Below are 21,251 nucleotides of genomic sequence, written 5' to 3' on the forward strand. Positions count from 1 at the left end.
TACCACTACAACTACCATTCTCAATTTAGTATTGATTTTTCACCACCTCTTTACTGAACTAAACTGTAAACTAGAATACATATTTGTCTAATGTAGCAGATTTTTCACAATGATTAGGTTCCATCTCCGGAGATGAGATTTCAAAGGGATAATAAATATGTAATTTACTTTTTTTGCTAAGTGCTTTATGTTAATTTTTAAAGCCAACACAGGATAGTTTTACATAGAAGAACATTTACATCTCAACTATTAAAATAACTTCTAATAAAGGTTGAGTTTCTTGTAGTGCTAACTACAACAAAAATATGCATATTGTGACCATATAGGGTGCAAAGAGCACCGGCTTGATCTGCCAGTGGCACCATTCGAGTATGATCGTTACCAGCGTCGCCTTACTGGCACTTGTGCCCATGCTAGTAGGGTGCCCAGAGCACCATCTGATCGTGATTGTTGCCAGAGCGGCCAACTGGCACGTAAAAGGGCACCATTCGAGCATGATCGTTACCAACATCACCTTACTGGCACCTGTACCAGTGGCATGTGTAAAAAGATTCGAGCGAGGTCATTGCCAGTACCGCCTGACTGGCCCCGTGCCGGTGGCACGTAAAAAGCAACCACTACACTCTCGGAGTGATTGGCATTAGGAAGGGCATCCAGCTGTAGAAACTCTGCCAGATCAAGATTGGAGCCTGGTGTGGCCGTCCGGTTCGCCAGCCCTCAATCAAAATCGTCCAACCCATGCTAGCATGGAAAGCGGACGTTAAACGATGATGATGATGATGACAACACAATCATTAATATTGAGAAGGAAGGGTATTGAAGAGAAATAACCAAATTCTGAGTTGATAGACTCCAACTTGAACATGCGACAATATGGCAACTTTACTGACAAAAATCTTCCAATTCAGATATTTAGTGAAGTGGCGCCTATAGAGCCAGCTTTGTTTAGAAGTTTCTAATGTAAAACAGTATTGAAGAGTTGAATTATGCCAAAGGCAATGGCTTTGCATTCACTGATGTTCAAGAAACCATTAATAAATGTAATGAGTGATACTTCTGTTGGACCTACTATACTGGTGGTCAATGAACAGGGAAATATAATCAACACTGTTCATGATAACTTAATTTGAATGAACTAACATTTTAAGAGATGGGAACAATAATTTAATGATCTGTTTGTACAGCCTTAGATGTGGCAGCAGTATTGAATGATGCTATAAACTTTTAGCAATAAACTAAGATATAGCCCACATTTCCTGGAATTCGGTGGTTAAGAATGTTCAAAGAATACTTACTTTAGTTAACATTAAAGCATGAATATCAGAATGCTCCCCTTGGAAACCAAGAGCTACTCCAGAATCTCCAACATGTCCGATGTATAATTTGCTGTGCTTTATAATTGCAATACTGGCTGTTGTTCCAGATGTGCTGGGGAACCCACTGAGAGTTTTGGGCCATTTATCTGAAACAATTGAAAATATAAAACATTTACAATATCAAAAACAACAATAGTAAAAAAAGTATATTAAGAAATAGGCTAATAGTAGCAACCATTCTAGTTTATTTACATGTATATAATTTGATCTATAGTAAGCAGAAACCGATTTCCACTTCAAAAATATCAGATAAAAAAGAGAAAATAAAATCAATATTTCCTTAATCACTTATCATTGTTTTAAATGTTTGGCAGTATAATCAGGAAATTGTAGCACTGAAAGGCTCAAGCCTCAGGCTGATTAAAACACACAATTGTTACTAAGCTGATACTAAACTCTTGATGACATTCACAGAGTAGTATATATTTTTCTATAAAATTTAGATTTTGCTTTCATGATAAAATCAATTTGATCAATCAATCTAAATTTATCCAGAATTATCTTTGACTTAAAATGTTGGAAAAGTGAAATTTGAACTAATGTTTCTCTCTATAAACTTACAATGTATATAGTGTAAGTGCCAAGTGAGAGAAGAGAAGAGTTGTCTATTAGAGAAATTGTAGCACTATTTTTGCTATGAGACAATATCACAGTATATTGAAAAAGTTAGATAAAAAAAACCCCCAAAAAAACCCATCTTGTAGATAGTTGAATCAAACTATGTAAGAATCTCAGAGATGAAATATGAATGGATTATTGTAAAAAAACAAACTGTTTGGTTTAATGATGGAAAAACTAATGTTAGTGATAAAAGTAAGCATAGTTTAGATAATCAACAATTAACACTTTTTAGTAATAATTAATTGAAAACACATCTGAATATAATGGTTTCAAGAAATTTCGTCGTAAACATTTTTGCCATAAGAAAATTCATTGAAAGAAATTTTTAAATGACATCATCATGTTTTCCTTTTAATGTCTGATGCTGACTAAAGACTTGTTTTTATGAAACCTTTTAACATTCTTTCTTTTTTATCTTTAAAAATGCTGATATATGCTCTATCATTGTCCATATGGCAAATTTTCCTATATGGTGAAATTTCTTACGGCAAATTTTCCAGACACGAAATTTTATGCACAGCTCACTATAATATAGACTTACACCTCAACCTGTTGTATATATAGTATAGAAGTGTACATATAACCAAGAAGAAAATTTAAACTTAGAGAGAAAAGTGAGCTTCATATATACAGCAAAAAATGTTACTTTCCACATTGTGGGAAGATCAATTCACAACAAATTATTTGAAACACTTGAACATCTTTTTGTTCACATTCTTTCTACAAGCCAACAAGGGAACTTCTATGTGCTACTTGACATGCTAGTAAAAGTAGCCAAGCCTGCCTCAAATTACACATTAATGTCTTTAAAAAGAAGGACTTAAGACTGAATGACCATGGCAGGAACACTTTTTATGAAGGTTGAGCTGGATCTAAATGACAACCACATATTTTCTTCACTCTCTCCAGTTTTATATTAATATTACCGCCAGGTAGTATGTAAAAACACCCTTTGAGCGTGAGCGTGGTCGTTGCCAGAACCGCCTGACTGGCCCTCGTGCCGGTGGCATGTAAAAAGCACCCACTACACTCTCAGAGGTTGGCGTTAGGAAGGGCATCCAGCTGTAGAAACTTTGCCAGACCAGATTGAGCCTGGTGTAATCTTTAGCTCACCAGTCCTCAGTCAAACCGTCCAACCCATGCCAGCATGGAAAGCAGAGGTTAAACAATGATGATGATGATGATTGGATTTTCAGAAGCTTATAGAAAAGAATTCTCATAACAAAAGCATTATTTCTATCCACTCAATGATTCATTGACAGTTTTACCAGCTTATTTTAGAACAAATAAAAACAATATATAAACATTCTTCAGATGGCTATCTTAACTATTTTATATATTATTATGGCACATAATGGTCCTAAAATTTTGTTTACCTCTTTCATATCTTCAGGCGAGATCTTAATCTAGATTTTCTTTTAATCTACCTTTAATCCATACATCAATATTTAATCCACATTTACAGAGTTGATTAGTCTATTTATGTTAATTGTATTAAAAATTGTATGCGATTCTCTAGCCTCAAGCTTAGGTCTGGTTTCTGGCATAATGTAGACAAGAGTTAAATTTCCTCATGGATAGGACACATTTCTAGAAGGCATGTCATCTATTCCTGACAAGCAGAATTGAAGTATTCTATTTAGAAACACATCAAAAGATTTGTAGCAGAAATGAACACAAAATCTACAAGTCTAACAGTACAATGAAAAAATATCTGAACTAATATATAACATCTGGTGCCACAGTTTTACTTAAATTTGCTAGACTGACCATTTTTTCTTTTGCTTTAGGCAAATTCATTTTATTTTACTGCTGTTGTTGTTATTGTGTCTTGAACATTTATAATCAGAATGTGTTCCACCTGTGTACATCTTGTCTTTTTATTTTTTTTTTAATCTAGGACTTATCTAATGTGTCTTGCTTTTTTTCTTTTTCAAACAATAAGATGTGATTTGAAGTAAAGTTGTTTATAGCAGGTTGAACAACCATATAAAGTCTCCTACAATGGCCCACCATCTTTTACTTGTTTCAGTTTACATAGATACAAACACACACAGAAAAAAGCCCCTCATCTTAGTACTTATATCCATCTCTTTTGTTGAACTGCTAGGTTCATATACAACCCGACATCAGTTGCCAAACAGCATTGTATGTGGGTAACACAAACATAGGTACATACACACGCATATATGTGTGTTACATATATATGCACATATACATATATGACAGGCTTCCACACAGTTTCCATCAACTAATTTCACTCACAAGGTATTGGTTGGTCTGGGACTATAGTAGAAAATGCTTGCCCAAGGGGCTGCACAAGTGGGAGTGACCCTGACTGAGCAAGCTTTTTTAGTCAAACTGTTGAAATTAATAGCAATGAAATCAAATAGTTTGTAGCCAAGTGAAAATGAAAATATACAATTCTGCTGTGGTTACATTGTGATAAATAACAAAATAGAAGTCTGTAATAGAGACCATGGCCACCACCATCATTGTTTTAGTACCCACTTTTCCAGGTTTACATGAACCTGATGAAATCCATTGAAGAAGAGTTTCTACAGCCAGGTCCTCTTCTTGCTGCCAATATTCCGTGCCGGTGGCACGTAAAAGACACCATTCGAGCGTGATCGTTACCAGTATTGCTTTACCAGCATCTGTGCCAGTGGCATGTGTAAAAGATTCGAGCAAGGTCATTGCCAGTACCACCTGACTGGCCCCGTGCCAGTGGCATGTAAAAGCACTCACTACACTCTTGGAGTGGTTGGCATTAGGAAGGGCATCCAGCTGTAGAAACTCTGCTAGATCAAGATTGAAGCCTGGTGCAGCCATCTGGTTCGCCAGCTCTCAGTCAAATCGTCCAACCCATGCTAGCATGGAAAGCGGACGTTAAACGATGATGATGATTCCTTGTTTCCAAGTAAGTTAATGTTTTCCTAAGTCTTTTAAACACAAACATTGCAGAAGCCAGTCATGTTTCCACACAGGATTGCAAATGAATGACACAGCTTGCATGACAGTGATGTTCATTAACAATTAGTGAGAAGGAGACACATGAACACACATACATCCACACAACAGGCTTCTTTCAGTTTCGATCTACCAGAGTTACTCGCAGGATTTAGATTGGCCTAGGATTATTGTAGAAGATACTTGCCCAAGAAACCATACAATGGAACTGAACATTTTTGTATGCTCACAAACACATAATAAGACTTGTTCAAATACAATCAGTTTAGAAAAGGACTCGAGAGTTGTTAAAAAGACACACACACACACACAGCCATGTATCTTCAATAGAAAGACACTTGTTCTTATCCTTCTACCATACTCTTACTTTTCACACCTAGTATAAGACATAAGCCACCTTCCTCAGTATTACACCTTCACTCAATTAAGGGGTCTGGCTTTGTAAGCTACTCGGCAACTTCACTGGTGTTGGTGAAACAGAAAAGCACTCAGTACATTCTATAAAAAAAGTTTGTATTAGGAAGAGCATCCAGCTGTAAAAACCATGTGGAAACAAACATTGGAGCCTACTGCAGTCCCGTAACATGTTGAAGCTTACCAAACTGTCCAACCCAATCCAGCATAAAATATAGATAATAAGTGATGATTATATATATGTGCCATGTAAAAAGCATAGGGCTGGTACCACATAAACAACATTGGTGGAGGAGCCATGTAAAAAGCACTGGTGCTGGTGTTAGGAAGGGCATTGACCAATAGAAACTATAATGAAACAGACAATGGAACCTGGTGCAGTTCCCAACCTTGTCAGCTCCTGTCAAACCATCCAACTCATACCAGCATGGAAAACAAAAGCTAAATGATGATGACGAGGATATACATACAACATGGTTTCAGGTTCAATCCCACTTTATGGCCACTTGGGCAAGCGTCTTCTACAATAATCATGAGACAACCAAAGCCTTGTGAGTATATATATATATATATATATATATATATATATATATATATATATATATACTTTATTTAAAGCATCAGAAAAAATTGATATATCGGTTCCATTCTAGCAAAAACTGTCCGATGAACGGCAACGGGAAACTCAGAGTAACAGGTTTTGTTGAATTTTCTGCTGCTTTAAATAAAGCATATTGCTCTACCACTGGTATTTGAGTACTCTTTTTTCCACCTTTTTTCACATTTATGTGTTTACTCCGGTATATATATATATATATATATATATATATTATGTGAAATAGAAAGATGAATAATCTTGTAGTAGATTAATCAAAAGTTTAACCGATACCTTAGTAGCAAAAATCACAGCAGTAAACAGCACGGTTGGAGGTACAACCATCTGGCGTTGCAACCGTGCGTTGGTGCGGATAATTGAAATTAAAACATTATTGGTGAATTGAAGAAATGGTAATTTGTGCCTTTCGAAACACGTGTAGAATGAAATAAAACGATTTCTGTTCAATCTGCGTTCAGCTCCATTTCTTCAATTCACCAATAATGTTTTATATATATATATATATATATATATATATATATATTATATATATATATATATATATATATATATATATATATATATATATATATATATATATATATATATATATATATATAATATATAATATATATATATAAATCCTTTAAAATGTTTCAGCCCAAAATCTGTGGCCATGCTGAGGCACCACCGTTGACTGTGCTACACTAGTATGTGAAACCCCCTCTGATACATGGCACTTAGTCAACAAGGGAGTTCGACACTGCTGCCCGCATCTGTGTTTTCTGCCGAAAGGTAGGTTCATCTAGAACATACATACATACGTGTTTGTGTGTCTTGACATTGCATGATGGTTGTAAAATGAATATCACTGCTGTGCATGTAGAGTTGTTCACTTCCAACCTTCAGTGCAAAAACAAATGAGGGTTGGTGACAAGAAAGGCATATGGCAGTAGAAAATCTACTTCAACAAATTCTGCTTGACCCATGCAAGCATGGGAATGTAGATAGTAAAACAATGATAATTATGTTGCTGCTGACATATATATATATATATATATATATATTATTTATATTATTATATGATTGAATGCCACACATCCTCTTCCAAGTAAGTTATATATAATATAATACAAGATTGCCATGGCTTATTCATATATTCAATATCATGCAAAGTGTTCTGGCTAATTTTGAATAACTTTGTATATAATATGTAACTATGGAAATTAAAAAGATTTTGAACTTTTGCCAGATGGTTTAATGAATAGAAATATCTTGAGAAATTTTCGCCATCTCTTTATATAGAAAACTTTGCATCTGAATATTTGATAGACAGAGTGTATAAAATATTTATATGAGTGAAAACAACTGAGTGAAAACAATTGACAGTAACCACATATCACAATGGGCAATTTTAACGAACATAGTGGTGGTCAATATCATAATGGTCACTCTGGTATCCATGATGGTTCTGGATATGGTGCAAAAATGAGGAGGAATGAAGGATCCTGGAATTCTGTGATGCAAATGATCAAATGATTTGCAATGCTAACTTTAAGAAACCATCTGGTGAATAAATGAATTAGACAGACTTCATTCTCATCAGGAAACAGGATAAATAGACAGTTGAGAGTTTGAAGCTTTCTTTAATCAAGAATGCACTACTCAACAGAGACTTTTGATGACGGACTTCAGTAAGAAATACATAAACCTAGAAACAGAAGATAATCTGGAGAAGGAGCTATGGAAGTTGAAAGAGATCTTTATACTAGAAAACAGCACTATTGATGTTATCTTCCTAGTGAGGCAACTGAAGGAAAAGTAGTTAGGAGTATGATAATTTGAGCAGGGTTCAACATATGATATTTACTAAAGGAACAAAGGATAGAAGACTGGCTTGTGAAGGCCGTTGTAACAATCATGTACAGAGGTGTAATTAGCAATTTGAGAGTCAGAATGAATTTAATAACATATTTAACATGTAAGCAGGGGTTCACTGGGGCTTTCCTTCTTTTATAGTTCCCCAGGCCACAATAAAAGAGCTTAAAACTGGTTGTTCATGGGAACCCCTGTATGGTGATAGTTATTATAGCAGAATCTGTAACAGTTTTAGAAGAAATTCCAGACATAAAAGCTAAACCTGGATTTGAGGGGCCACAAAGCAACCTTAAACAAAAAGGTGGGGGAACATAAGTTTTATTAAGAAAGAAGACAGGGTCCTAAAATCACTAGGGAAACAGTGATATATGTGACGTGTTGTATGCACATATACACACATGGATGTAGGCTTGGCTAACTGAGTGGTTAAGACAGTCACACCACAACTATGATATCATTGCATGCTATTTTGGGCAAGTATCTTTACTTTAACTTCAGGTTGATTCAAATTGGATAGATGGAAACTGTAGAAACATATACTTGTAGTTCAAAGAGTCAACTGTGACATTTTGATTTCACCTGAGAATTATATTAAGGATACATGTCTGCAGACAACTCACCCATTTTATACAGTAATTCAATGATTAAGTTATTCAGCCAGTCCAACCCATGCCAGCATGGAAAACAGATGAATGATGATGATGAATTGATCAGACAACTGGCTGCTCATATATTGAAATTAGCAGGAGAATCCATTATACACACAACTGATGCATATATATGTAAATTGTGCATGTCAGCTGTGCAAGTATACCTAAATGCATCTGTGTACTTGTGTATGTATACATATATGCATAGCTAGCAGCCTTGAATACTTGTGTGTGTGTGTGTGCACGTTTCATAGAGGAATAACATCAACACTTCAAGACTGGAGGGCTTTGATACCAACCATTTACTTTGGTGCTCTCATTGCTGGAAAGTAATTGAAGATGTAGAGAAGAAACACATTTGACACCACCAGAAAGCAGAAAAGAGGCTTGCATGAAGATTAATACCTAGTTTTTTTGCAACCAAGCATTCACAAGTCTTGTGCGCAACTGAAGTTGCATATAAAAAGTTGTGATGTACAGTAATCAAAGAATCCTTAATTGAAGCAGAAAATGGTCATCATAGAATTCAGTATATCGACTGCATGTGTGTATATATTTAGTGGGCAACATTCACCTCCAAATCAAATTTAATATCCATTAATATTAATCTCCCCTTACGTTAACAGACGTCAATTTCCTGTTACTCAATGACCATAACAAATAACCAATATTTTTTTTTACTTTATTTTACAGTAATTTTCATTCTCTAATAATTTTTGCAACATTCTGTGTTTGCAAAACTTTAAACAAATGCTATCTTAGGTATGGAAGGAAATTGATGACATAATATATTATGCACACAACATATTGTAAGAAATGACTAGTAAGGTATACAACAAATTAGAAGACATATTCTGTTGTGTCTAGGGAGAGTCATTTTCTTTTTGTGCCTTATAATTTAACATACTAGTAAAATTTCCACTTATTTCTTATTTTTATTTTCCTAAAATTTTCATTGCGTCTTGCAACCTTTTCAATAGTCTCTCAAGAGTCAAGACTATTGAAAAAGTTGCAAGATGCAACAAAATTTTTAGAAAAAGAAACAAGTGGAAATGTAACGGTGAGTGTGTTAAATTATAAGATACTAAACTCTGCTTGCGAAAACCTGTTGAGGCAAGTGAAATCGAAATCAAAATCAAATTTGATGACTGGCATCCGTGCTAGTGGAGCGCTAAGAGTACCATATCAGTGAGATCGGGGCCAGAGCAACAAGCTGGCCTTTGTGCCGATGGTACGTTAAAAACACCATCCAAGCGTGATCATTACCTGCGTCGCCTTACTAGCACTTGTGCTGGTGGCACATGAAAAACATTCGAGCGAGGTTGTTGCCAGTGCCGCTAGACTGGCTCCTGTGCAGGTGGCACATAAAAAGCACCATTTGAGCGTGGCCATTGCCACCTGACTGGCCCTCGTGCCGGTGGTACATAAAAGCATCCACTACACTCTCGGAGTGGCTGGCATTTGGAAAGGTATCCAGCTGTAGAAACTTTGACAGATCAGATTGGAGCCTGGTGCAGCCCTCTGGCTTGTTAGCCCTCAGTCAAACCACCCAACCTATGCCAGCATGGAAAGCCGACATTAAATGACGATGATATATATATATGTGTGTGTGTATACACACACACTTACACGCTACAACAGACAGTTGAGTCCAGACAGCTACCTGTTAGCTAGCTCCAACATCCAGCGCATGCCAGCATGAAGACCGGTCCCTAAGCGATGATGATGATATGCATATATATAGATACATACATACAGATACGTATATATATATATATAGATATAGATACATACAGATACATATATATATATATATATATAGATATATACATACAGATACATATATATATATATATATATATATAGATACATACATACAGATACATATATATATATATATATATATATATATATATATATATATATACAGAGAGAGAGAGATATATAGATAGAGAGATACATACATACAGATACATATATATATATATATATATGATACATACATACATATATATATATATATATATATATATATATATAGATACATACATACAGATATATATATATATATATATATATATATATATATATATATATATATATATATATAGAGAGAGAGAGAGAGAGAGATACATACATACAGATATATATATATATATATATATATATATATAGATACATACATACAGATATATATATATATATATTATATATATATATTATAGATACATACATACATATATATATATATATATATATTATATATATATATAGATACATACATACAGATATATATATATATATATATATATATATATATTATATAGATACATACATACAGATATATATATATATATATATAGATACATACATACAGATATATATATATATAATATTATATATATATATATAGATACATACATACAGATATATATATATATATATATATATATATATATATATATATATATAATAATACATACATACATACAAACCCACACACTACTTCAACAGGTCTATCAAGTGACCCTGTGCACAAAGGAAGAAATACCATTATGGTGGTGACCAAAAAAAGGTAAAAAAAAAAAAAAAATGTTGATCCACGTGTTTTCCTACATCTTGCTTGAGACTTTGCCCTTCATTCTTCAGAGATCGATAAAATTTAATACCAATACTATATGAGGGTTGAAATCAATCATTTGTATCCCAGCCCTACAGAAGTTGGCTTTGAGCCTAGCCTTAAAAAAAAATCAATATTTATTAATAACAGCACAACCATTACTCTCCCCATCTCACTGACCTACTAATCTGCACATCGATTATTACAAGAATAAATTTAACAGACCGAAATATATACACGAACGTTTTCAAATTCATTGCTAACCTGTTTTGTCGAAGACAATGTAAAAGGCATAAATTTAAGTCTCAAAGACAATCAAGCCTTTAAGCAAGAATAGTTCAGTAAGTGACAGAAATGGTAGTGCCAAATGAATTTATCATCATCATCATCGTTTACCGTCTGCTTTCCATGCTGGCATGGGTTGGACGATTTGACTGAGAGCTGGCGAACCAGATGGCTGCACCTGGCTCCAATCTTGATCTGGCAGAGTTTCTACAGCTGGATGCCCTTCCTAACACCAACCACTCCGAGAGTGTAGTGGGTGCTTTTATGTGCCACCGGCATGGGGGCCAGTCAGGTGGTACTGGCAACGACCTCGCTCGAATGTTTTTACATGTGCCAGTAAGGCAATGCTGGTAATGATCACGCTCTAATGGTACCTTTTACGTGCCACCAGCACGGAAGCGAGTTAGCCACTCAGGCAACAATCACACTCGGATGGTGCTCTTAGCACCCTACTAGCACGGGACACAAGTGCCAGTAAGGCGACGCTTGTAGCGATCACACTCGAATGGTGCCTTTTGCAATGTATTGAGTTCAAATTCTGGTAGGTTCAAATTTTCCTTCCAGCCATCTGGGTTTCATAAAAACACACACACAAAAAAAGTATCAGTAATATACTAGTTTAACTTAACCAACCATACAACATCATCGTCATTTAATGTCCAGTTTTCCATGCTTGGAACTTTTTGAGTCAGATTTTTTGCAGCTAGATACCCTTACGGTTGTTAATCCTCACCTGTTTCTAAGTGAGGTAAGATTTTACTCTGTCCAGACATGATTTTCATAGAGACTGGTAATGAACAATCTTACTTGTAGGACATTGATGTTCAATGCAACCATCAAATGTCTGAACAAGGGGATGCACAAACACACATACACATGCGACAGGTTTTATTTAGTTTTAGGGTGGTGAGCTGGCAGAATAGTTAGCACACCGGGTGAAATGCTGAGTGGTATTTCGTCTGCCATTACGTTCTGAGTTCAAATTCCGCTGAGGTCGACTTTGCCTTTCATCCTTTCGGGGTCGATTAAATAAGTACCAGTTACGCACTGAGGTTGATATAATCGACTTAATCCGTTTGTCTGTCCATCTTTGTCCTCTCTATGTTTAGCCCCTTGTGGGTAGTAAAGAAATAGGTTTTATTTAGTTTTTGCCTACCAAATCCCCTCACAAGGCTTTTGTTGGTCTAAGGTGCCATACAGCAGGACTGAACTCACTTCCTTAAAGATTAGTGGCCTAAGGCAAAAATTATACTGCAACATATTACCAAGCCCAGGTAAAGAAATTGTAAAATAAAGAGTGTAGTACTCTTCTTGTTTTATCACAGCTCATTATCAGTAGCAAGAGGAAACACAATGTGCTGCTGGCTAACTAACTTTGACAGGTTTGGTGGCAATGTACTGATTAGGTTGGCCTAGATCAGAAGATAATGGTTAATGGCTTCCTTAATGTTTTTTCTCTTTGATAGTGAAAAGGGAAGTAGTTGAGGGGAGGGGGAAAATAAACAGAGGAACCATTGCAGATTACATACATGAAAAATGAAAAGAAAAAAAAAAGGGTAAGGAGTAGAAGAAAGTAATGTATGGAGAAAATGAAGTAGAATAGTTTAAGAAAGGTCTTTTTAGTGCATAGTGTTATGATAAAAGTTTCAGACAAAATGTACCAGGAGCCATATATTTTTGTTGCAACACCATTGTTGAGTATTTAATCAAGATCTGCTTGTTTATTTTAAATTATTGTGCTGAGCTACCATCACTCCATCAGGTGCCACTGTTTTACTGTTTGGTCATGGTTGTTTGCTTGCTTATTTGTTCTGCTGAATCATAGAAAAAAAAAAAGCTAGGAAATTTTTATAATTCTCTCTCTTTTTTTTTTTTTTTTACGAAAGTAGAGTAATGACTGTTGATTTATTAGTAAATTGCGTGAACATTAAACATATAGCAGCCCTGCTCTTATACATTGAAGTTATGGTTATATGAAATGCAAATCAATTGAATAAAATACAAAATGCAATAGAAATAAATTGAGAGAAGGTGAAGTAGGAATTATACTAATAATTTGCTTAGTTAATCAAGCAATGTATGATTTCATCAATGGCTAGTGTAGCAAAGAAGGGTAATTATAGAAGTAAAAGATTTGAAAGTTGGTTTGGTTGAGATGACAATACAAAATATGATTAGCCGAGATGTAATGCAGTGTGGATTTGTACTACAATGTAAAACCATAGATGTCATATTTCTAGAAAGACAACTGTAAAGAAACTACTCTTTGACATTTGGTGCCTTGGAGAGGCCTTCAACTGAAGCCCACACTCCACAACTTGATGGGTCCAAAGAAAAATTGTTATGTAGATGAATGATTTGTAACAGCTGTTCAAGTAAAATATGGGGTAAATCAATTTAGGTTTAATGGAAGAGTTTGTAAATATGTGAGTGTTCACCAGAGATCTGTTTGCTATACAACAGTATTTATTATATATTTCTTTACTACCCACAAGGGGCTAAATACAGAGGGGACAAACAAGGACAGACAAACGGATTAAGTCGATTACATCGACCCCAGTGCATAACTGGTACTTAATTTATCGACCCTGAAAGGATGAAAGGCAAAGTCGACCTCAGCGGAATTTGAACTCAGAATGTAGCGGCAGACAAAATACGGTTACGCATTTCGTCCGGCATGCTAACGTTTATGCCAGCTCGCCGCCTTTGTCTTACAATAATATTTATTATAGTTAAGGTCTGACTAAAGAAAAAAATGTCTTTAGAAACTTTTAATGCTGATGACATGCACCTTGAGCAACAAAAAAGTTTCAGACTCAAAGTAATATTTTAAAGGTGGCCCAATGCCTAAAAGTCATCATGGTAAACACAAAATTCTTAATTAGTAATAGAGAGTACAAAATCTAAGTGCCATTTAAATGTAGCCTTACGTACTGAGTAAAGAACAAACAGAAAAAATGCAGTGGGATCTCCGGCAGACTGATGGGGAACCAGAAATTCATGTGCCCCTACTGTTTAAATTGTGTGTACAATACAGAATTTGCCCTTATTTCTTACAAGGTCACTTCCAGAAGGTACTGGTTGTAGTAAATTTAATTAAGGAAATAAGGATGGTCATGATAAAAGTCTACTGTTTCTGTCATTACACTACTCTTTGAAATAAGAAATAATAACAATGTTAATGGATTTTTAATTATACATCAAATATTTATTTGTGAGATAAGATATTAAGTGACTTTCCTAAAATCACTTTACTACACAGAACAGATATTCACAGCTCTATCGGTGGTGTAAAAGTAAATAGTGTTGCATGGCATGTGGAAGACTAGGTCTGATAAATATAGTTTTTTTTTTCTATGTAGAAGTGAGAAAGATGACTCGACTGGATCATCATCATCGTTTAATGTCTGTTTTCGATGCTAGCATGGGTTGGACGGTTTGACTGGGGTCTAGGAAGCTAGGAGGCTGCGCCAGGCTCTAGTTTGATCTGGCAGTGTTTCTATGGCTGGATACCCTTCCTAAAGCCAACCACTCCGTGAGTGTAGTGAATGCTTTTTATGTGCCACCGGCTAAGGGGCCAGAGGAGGCTTGCAAACGGCCACGATCGGTTGGTGCTTTTTACATGTCACCGACATGGATGCCAGTCAGGCAGCGCAGGCATCAGCCATGTTCGGCTGGTGCTTTATACGTGCCACCGTTGGAATAAAAACACACTGGGTTTAAGTTCAAATCTGCTGCAGGTGATTTGTTGTTTCCAAGTTGGTACAATCGTCAGAAAAAAAAAAAAAAAAAAAAGAAGTCATATGGAAATATTATCTGCTGGCATTAAACCCAGAGGGAGATTTATCATCCATTCACTTCACCCAATGAAACTAGAACTAAGCACTGGTACACAAAGTCTCTCAGTGTTTTAAGAGATTATGTACAAGTCTAGGACTTAATCACCTATCCACTATGTCAGTAACTCTAATAATTACTTTTCACACAGAATACAAAACCTAGATATTTTTATGTTGGAAGAACAGGAAGTGAAATGGCTCCAACAAAAAACTGAAGCCAACTTAGATTAATTGGCTTGTCATGAATATATTCCACTCTAAGAGTAACAAAAGCAATAAAGACGGACATGACATCAGGTCAGTTTTTGCAGAAGAGTTGGCTTGAATGCTTGTACCCTCGGGAAAAGTAGTTGGTTCTAGTGGGATTTCAGTAGGAAACAAATGGATAGCTGCATAACTGGTTACTACATGACTGTATTGCTAGGTCTCTTTACCATCTTATAATAATTCTGCTTGTTTCTGTTACTTAGCCTCTTTGTAATGCTTCCAGTGATTAGGGGGAGGGAGAGGTGGTGGTAAGTGAGATGTGTAATTTTTTTTTCTTTTGAACTAAGTTGTTTTCCTTTGTTACTTAGCCTGTCTGTAACGCTTTCACGTGATTAGCTGAAGGGAAAAGCAGACAGCGAAAGAAAAAGAGGGTAAGGCAAAAAGTGAGAGAGAGAGAGGGAGAGTGCTGTGTATAAAGTTTATAAAGTGCATTAAGTAATCATTGTATTCCAATTTCCTTCACTTTTCAAAGATTAGCATATGAGTGACTATTTTTGATACAGACACAACACAAGCTATGCTTTCAGGTTTTTTGGATAAAGTTTTCAGAAATAACCCAATAAATTTACCATTAATTCCGTGAAATATTTACAGGTCCCGCTCGTAATAATAATTTCTTTTGTTGAACCAAGTACTTGATTGGGAATAATTTCAGTGATTTAGATGAAAGGCAAACTTGACCTCATAAGATATTGGACTTAGTACTTAAAAGGGACATCACTAAATACCACAAAACATTTTGGTTTTCTATTGATAATAATGATAATTGTTTCTAATTTAGATGCAAGGCCAGCATTTTTGAGGGGAGGGGCTTAACTGATTACACACTTCATAAACGCCGGAAGAATGAAAAGCAAAGTTGACTGCTGGAATTTGAACTCAGAAATAAATATCACAAAGCATTTATTTAATGTTCTAATAATTCTGCCAGTTCACTGTCCTTGATAACCATTTCTTACAATGGCCCAAATTTGCTTAGGATTATATCGACCCTAATACACAGCAAGTACTTATTTCATCAACCAGAAACATGAGGTGCTGTAATTCAATACTGCAACATATTTTGTCTGATGTTATTGTTTATACCACTTCACTGCCTTTCTTTTACCACATATGCAATAATAATAGAAATGGTGTTTAACTTTGGCACGAAGCCACAATTTTGTAGGGAAGGGGTGAAGTCAATTATAATCAGAATCAGTACATATCTAGTACCTACTTTAACCCCAGCCCAACCCAAGATGAATGAAAGATAAAGTTGGCCTTGGTAAATTCAAACTAAAGGTGCAAACTGATGTTCTACATTTAGCCACTCTACTGGTCATAACAATTATCATCTAGGCACAAGGCCAGAAATATTGATGGAAGGGACAGTTAGTTACATCAGTCCAGTTACTTATTTACAAAAATATGTAAATTAACACTGGCTCTATTTGGATTTGAACTAAACACATAAAGGGATATAGTAACCCTAACCTAAATCAGACATACACTCTTCTATTGTTTATCATCTAAAATTATATCAGATATGAAGTTCATTAACACAGTTTATATTCTGTATTACTTTAATCATAAATATTTCTAGCTTTGGCAAAAAGCCACAAGATGAATGAAAACAAAAGGACATTTTTCTTAACATGTGTTTGGTCAATATTTGACTAAATTATGCACTACTAATCTTTATTAGCTGCCAGTAAGTATCTGAATGAAATTGTGTTTCTATGTACTTACATGTATGACTATAGCTTTTATTGTGCTTAATTTATTTTTCATATAAAATACACTGATTGCCCGGTATAAAAACATATTGAACAGGGTTTAGTTTTATTTACATCCAAATAACAAAGCAACATTTTTGTGGTCCTCCCACAGAAAAAAATGCATTGAAATCATTTCTCTCTATATAAACGGCAGTTTGTCTGTGCGTGTTTCTGTGTGTCTGTTTGCTTGTACCCTCACCCTGACCACGGCTTTCAACCGATTCTGATGAAACTTGACACACACATAGCCCAATGTCATAATTCAAAACTAACGCAGCGAAAATTTTGAAAAGTTCCCCCAGTTCTGAAAAAAATCGATAAATTCGACATGGGGTCGAGAATCAGAAACACAACCTGCAAACTGTCTAGGGGACGCAACTCCACCTTTTTTTACTCTCAAAAAAATTTACCATCATTATTTTCCATTTTTTTGCTATTTTTTGGCTATAACTCTCTAAAAATGCTTTTATAGTTATTTCCCTTACAAACCTGAGCAACGCCGGGCGATACTGCTAGTTGAATTACAAAGGTGTAGTTCTTAGCTTCGACAGGGTCTGAGTTAGGGATTACCTCAAAGGAATAACCAATTACACAGACAAGCACTGCTAAAATGTTAGCACCTAATGCTTTGGTGAATTCGAAGAATGTGATAGCAGTGCACAACACACAAGTTAAAATGTTCTAAAAATGGTGTGTGTGTGTGTGTGGGGGGGGGAGTGGAAACTTTTCTTTCATACATATTTCATTGAAGGCCTGACTATGTTCCAGTTTTATCCTTTATATTTATAAATTTTTCATATTTTCTATCAGTTACCTGGAACTGATAGTTCCTATAGATATAAGTTTATAAATCTACATTCAACATTTCCACACCTTCACAGATGCAAAATCTATTTCAGTTCTTGAAAATGAGACTGCAAAAGTGTGGAAGCATTGAACATGAATTTAGAAACTTTATTGTTTTAAAACTGGACTGGCTCCTGTGCAGGTGGCATGTAAAAAACACCATTTGAGCATGGTCATTGCCAGTATCGCCTGACTGGCCCTTGTGCTGGTAGCACGTAAAAACATCCACTACACTCTCAGAGTGGTTGGTGTTAGGAAAGGCATCCAGCTGTAGAAACTCTGCTAGCTCAGATTGGAGCCTGGTGCAGCCATCTGGTTTGCCAGTACTCAGTCAGATTGTCCAACCCATGCCAGCATGGAAAGCGGACGTTAAATGACGACGATGATGATGATGATATATATACATATATATATATATATATATATATATATATAACTGGGCAGAAACATTCAATTTAATTATCATCAGAAGCAATTAGCACATAACACTCATTTACAGTTGAGTGATTAGTGTCATAAAACACTAGTCCAGTAATTCATAATTTGCTGAACTATCCATGATTCATATAATTAGACAAAAAAGAAAGAAAAAGTAACAGATGGCAGAGGTGGTAATGTGGTAGTGCGTTCGACACAATACTTTGTGAGATTTTGTTCAGTCCTTTAATATTCTGAGTTCAAACTCTGTTACAGATGATTTTACCTATGGCAGTAGATGAAATGTGCATCAGTGAGTTGCAGGGCCTAATGCAAAAGGTACCCCAGCAAAAAGAAAGAGGAGAGAAAAGTCAACAATATACTTTGACCTCTGGTCCTCAGTTACGCTGTCTTTCTTTCCTTCTGCCTTTTCTATTGCCCAACTCCTCAGAGCTGTCTGGACTTGTGCCAACACCACTCCCTTGCCCCCACCCTCTAGCACCCACATTGTGCCCAATTGCCTAATCCCTGCATTAACCATTATATCCAGTCTTTCTTGAACAAAGTGTTGGTATTCAGAAATTCTCTCCCTGCAGTTTTTGATTAGCAACAATTTAAGAAACGGCTTTTGTGTGTTTCTTAAATGGCTTATAAACACCTTCCACGCTGCAATTGTTTTCGTTTCAGCACACGATCTCAGATCAAATTACTTGCTATGCGAGTACATCTCCGTAATTAATTAAATGCATTGATCTTAATGATCTTGGCAGGCCTGCTATAGTCATGGGCACACACACTTCCTCTAGACTAGTGCTTCTCAACTGTTTTTTTTACCTATGGACCCCCTTGATTCCTGTTTCATTCAGATGGACCCTTATAACCATTTAATGTTTAAAAAATCATATATTTTTATAATTAAATATTATGAAAAAAAAAAAGATATTAAGGTATTTTGTGTATTATAGAAGTACTACCAATTTATTGCAGATAAATTTTTATGACAAAAACTTATATGGAACCCCAAAGGTCATGTGGATCTCAACTGAGGACCACTGCCTTAAGCCAATCCAGCAAAATTAAATTAAAAAAAAAAAAGTCCCACCTAAATATTCTTATTAGAAGACGGACCCACCCAAGATAAAAACAAAATCTGTTTCAACAATGTTTTCACATCAGGAATCTTGCAAACCAAATACAAAATAAAAGAAACTAATTAACAAAAAAAAATTATTATTTTATTTATGCGCCCTTTTCAAGTCTAGCCAGGCTCATGGGCCCGGTTTCCAGTTTCTGTGGCCGTATGTGTTCCCCCCAGCTGGACAGGATGCCAGTCCATCGCAGTGTTACTCAAGAAACAGGAGGAAGAAGTGAGAGAAAGTTGAGGCGAAAGAGTACAACAGGGGTCGCCACCACCCCCTGCCAGAGCCTCGTGGAGCTTTAGGTGTTTTTGCTCAATAAACACACACAACGCCTGGTCTGGGAATCGAAACCGCGATCCTCCGACCGTGAGTCCCTTGCCCTAACCACTAGGCCATTGCACCTCCACTTAAACCGGACATAGCTAATCAAAATATTCTACTTGTTTTATGTTCAAACTGGCCAGATCTTGCCTCTCGTGCCTACTCTAAAATGTCGTTCCAAAAATATACAATCATATCATTGAAATCTCAAAGCTACAAGATAATAGATGCTTAATTCAAAACAATGTGAATAGATAAGCATTGCATTCAACAGAATGATCTGAATGCTTAAGGGTTAAGGAAGATTGTGCTGCTGTTTCTAACAGGTCAATTAACCACTTGGAAAGTTTATCATTGGTTCATGTTAATATATAATGATGGCTGTAAATTGGCAGAATCATTAGCATATCAGAATAAAATACTTTGTGGTGTTTAGTTACATTCCATTATGTTTTGAATTTACATCCTAACAAAAATAGATTTTTGGTTTTTATTACTTGATAACTTGAATGTGTAGAACCAGTTCACTGACAGATCTTAAGAAATAAGGAACATCAAATCTTAACCCTTTTGTTACCAACCCGGCTGAAACCGACTCTGGCTATGAGTACAAATATCTTGTTTTCAGAAGTAGTTTTGAATTAAAATCTTCCTCCAAACCTTGGTCACAATTTATGTTTCTAACACTAGCTGAATGATAACTAAGTTATTTTAGTAAATTCTTTGTTGTATTTAAAGTAATTGAAAGAAACACAGAGCATCTCAAAATAAATACAGTGACAAAAGGGTTAAAGCAGTTTTGGAACTGTTTTCCAACACAATTAGATGACAAATTCAAAGTGGTGGAACAATGAAATATAAAAAACTTTTGAGGAAAAGTGCGATGAATTCTGGATATGAAGTTTAAATGCCTCACAAATAAGCAGATTCAAGTCAGGAATAATAACTCAAAATATGCAATTGTGTGTCTAGAGATAGACAAAGATCTGCCGAATGCATAACTGAATGAAGGAGGACCTGAGTAGAAAGGAAGAAATAACATTAATCCTTTCATTACTGTATTTATTTTGAGATGCTCTGTGTTTCTTTCAAGTACTTTAAATAGAACAAAGAATTTAGTAAAATAACTTAGTTATCATTCAGCTAGTGTTAGGAACATAAATTGTGACTAAGATTTGGTGGAAGATTTTAATTCAAAACTTATGAAAATAAGACATTTGTACTCAGAGCCAGAGCCAGTTTCAACCGGGGTG

At 35.4% G+C, this 21,251-nt stretch overlaps 1 protein-coding gene across 1 annotated transcript in view; it reads right to left on the minus strand.

The window, feature by feature from the left end:
- Nucleotides 1–21,251, minus strand: part of LOC115211096 — a 66,332-nt gene that overhangs the window by 12,137 nt on the left and 32,944 nt on the right. The window contains exon 3 of the mRNA XM_029779990.2: nt 1,296–1,462. Within this exon, the coding sequence (XP_029635850.1) occupies nt 1,296–1,462 (167 nt within the window). The remainder of the gene's footprint in view (nt 1–1,295; nt 1,463–21,251) is intronic.

The sequence above is a fragment of the Octopus sinensis genome, linkage group LG1 (assembly GCF_006345805.1).
Source record: "Octopus sinensis linkage group LG1, ASM634580v1, whole genome shotgun sequence".
In the NCBI taxonomy this organism is placed as follows: Eukaryota; Metazoa; Mollusca; class Cephalopoda; order Octopoda; family Octopodidae; genus Octopus; species Octopus sinensis.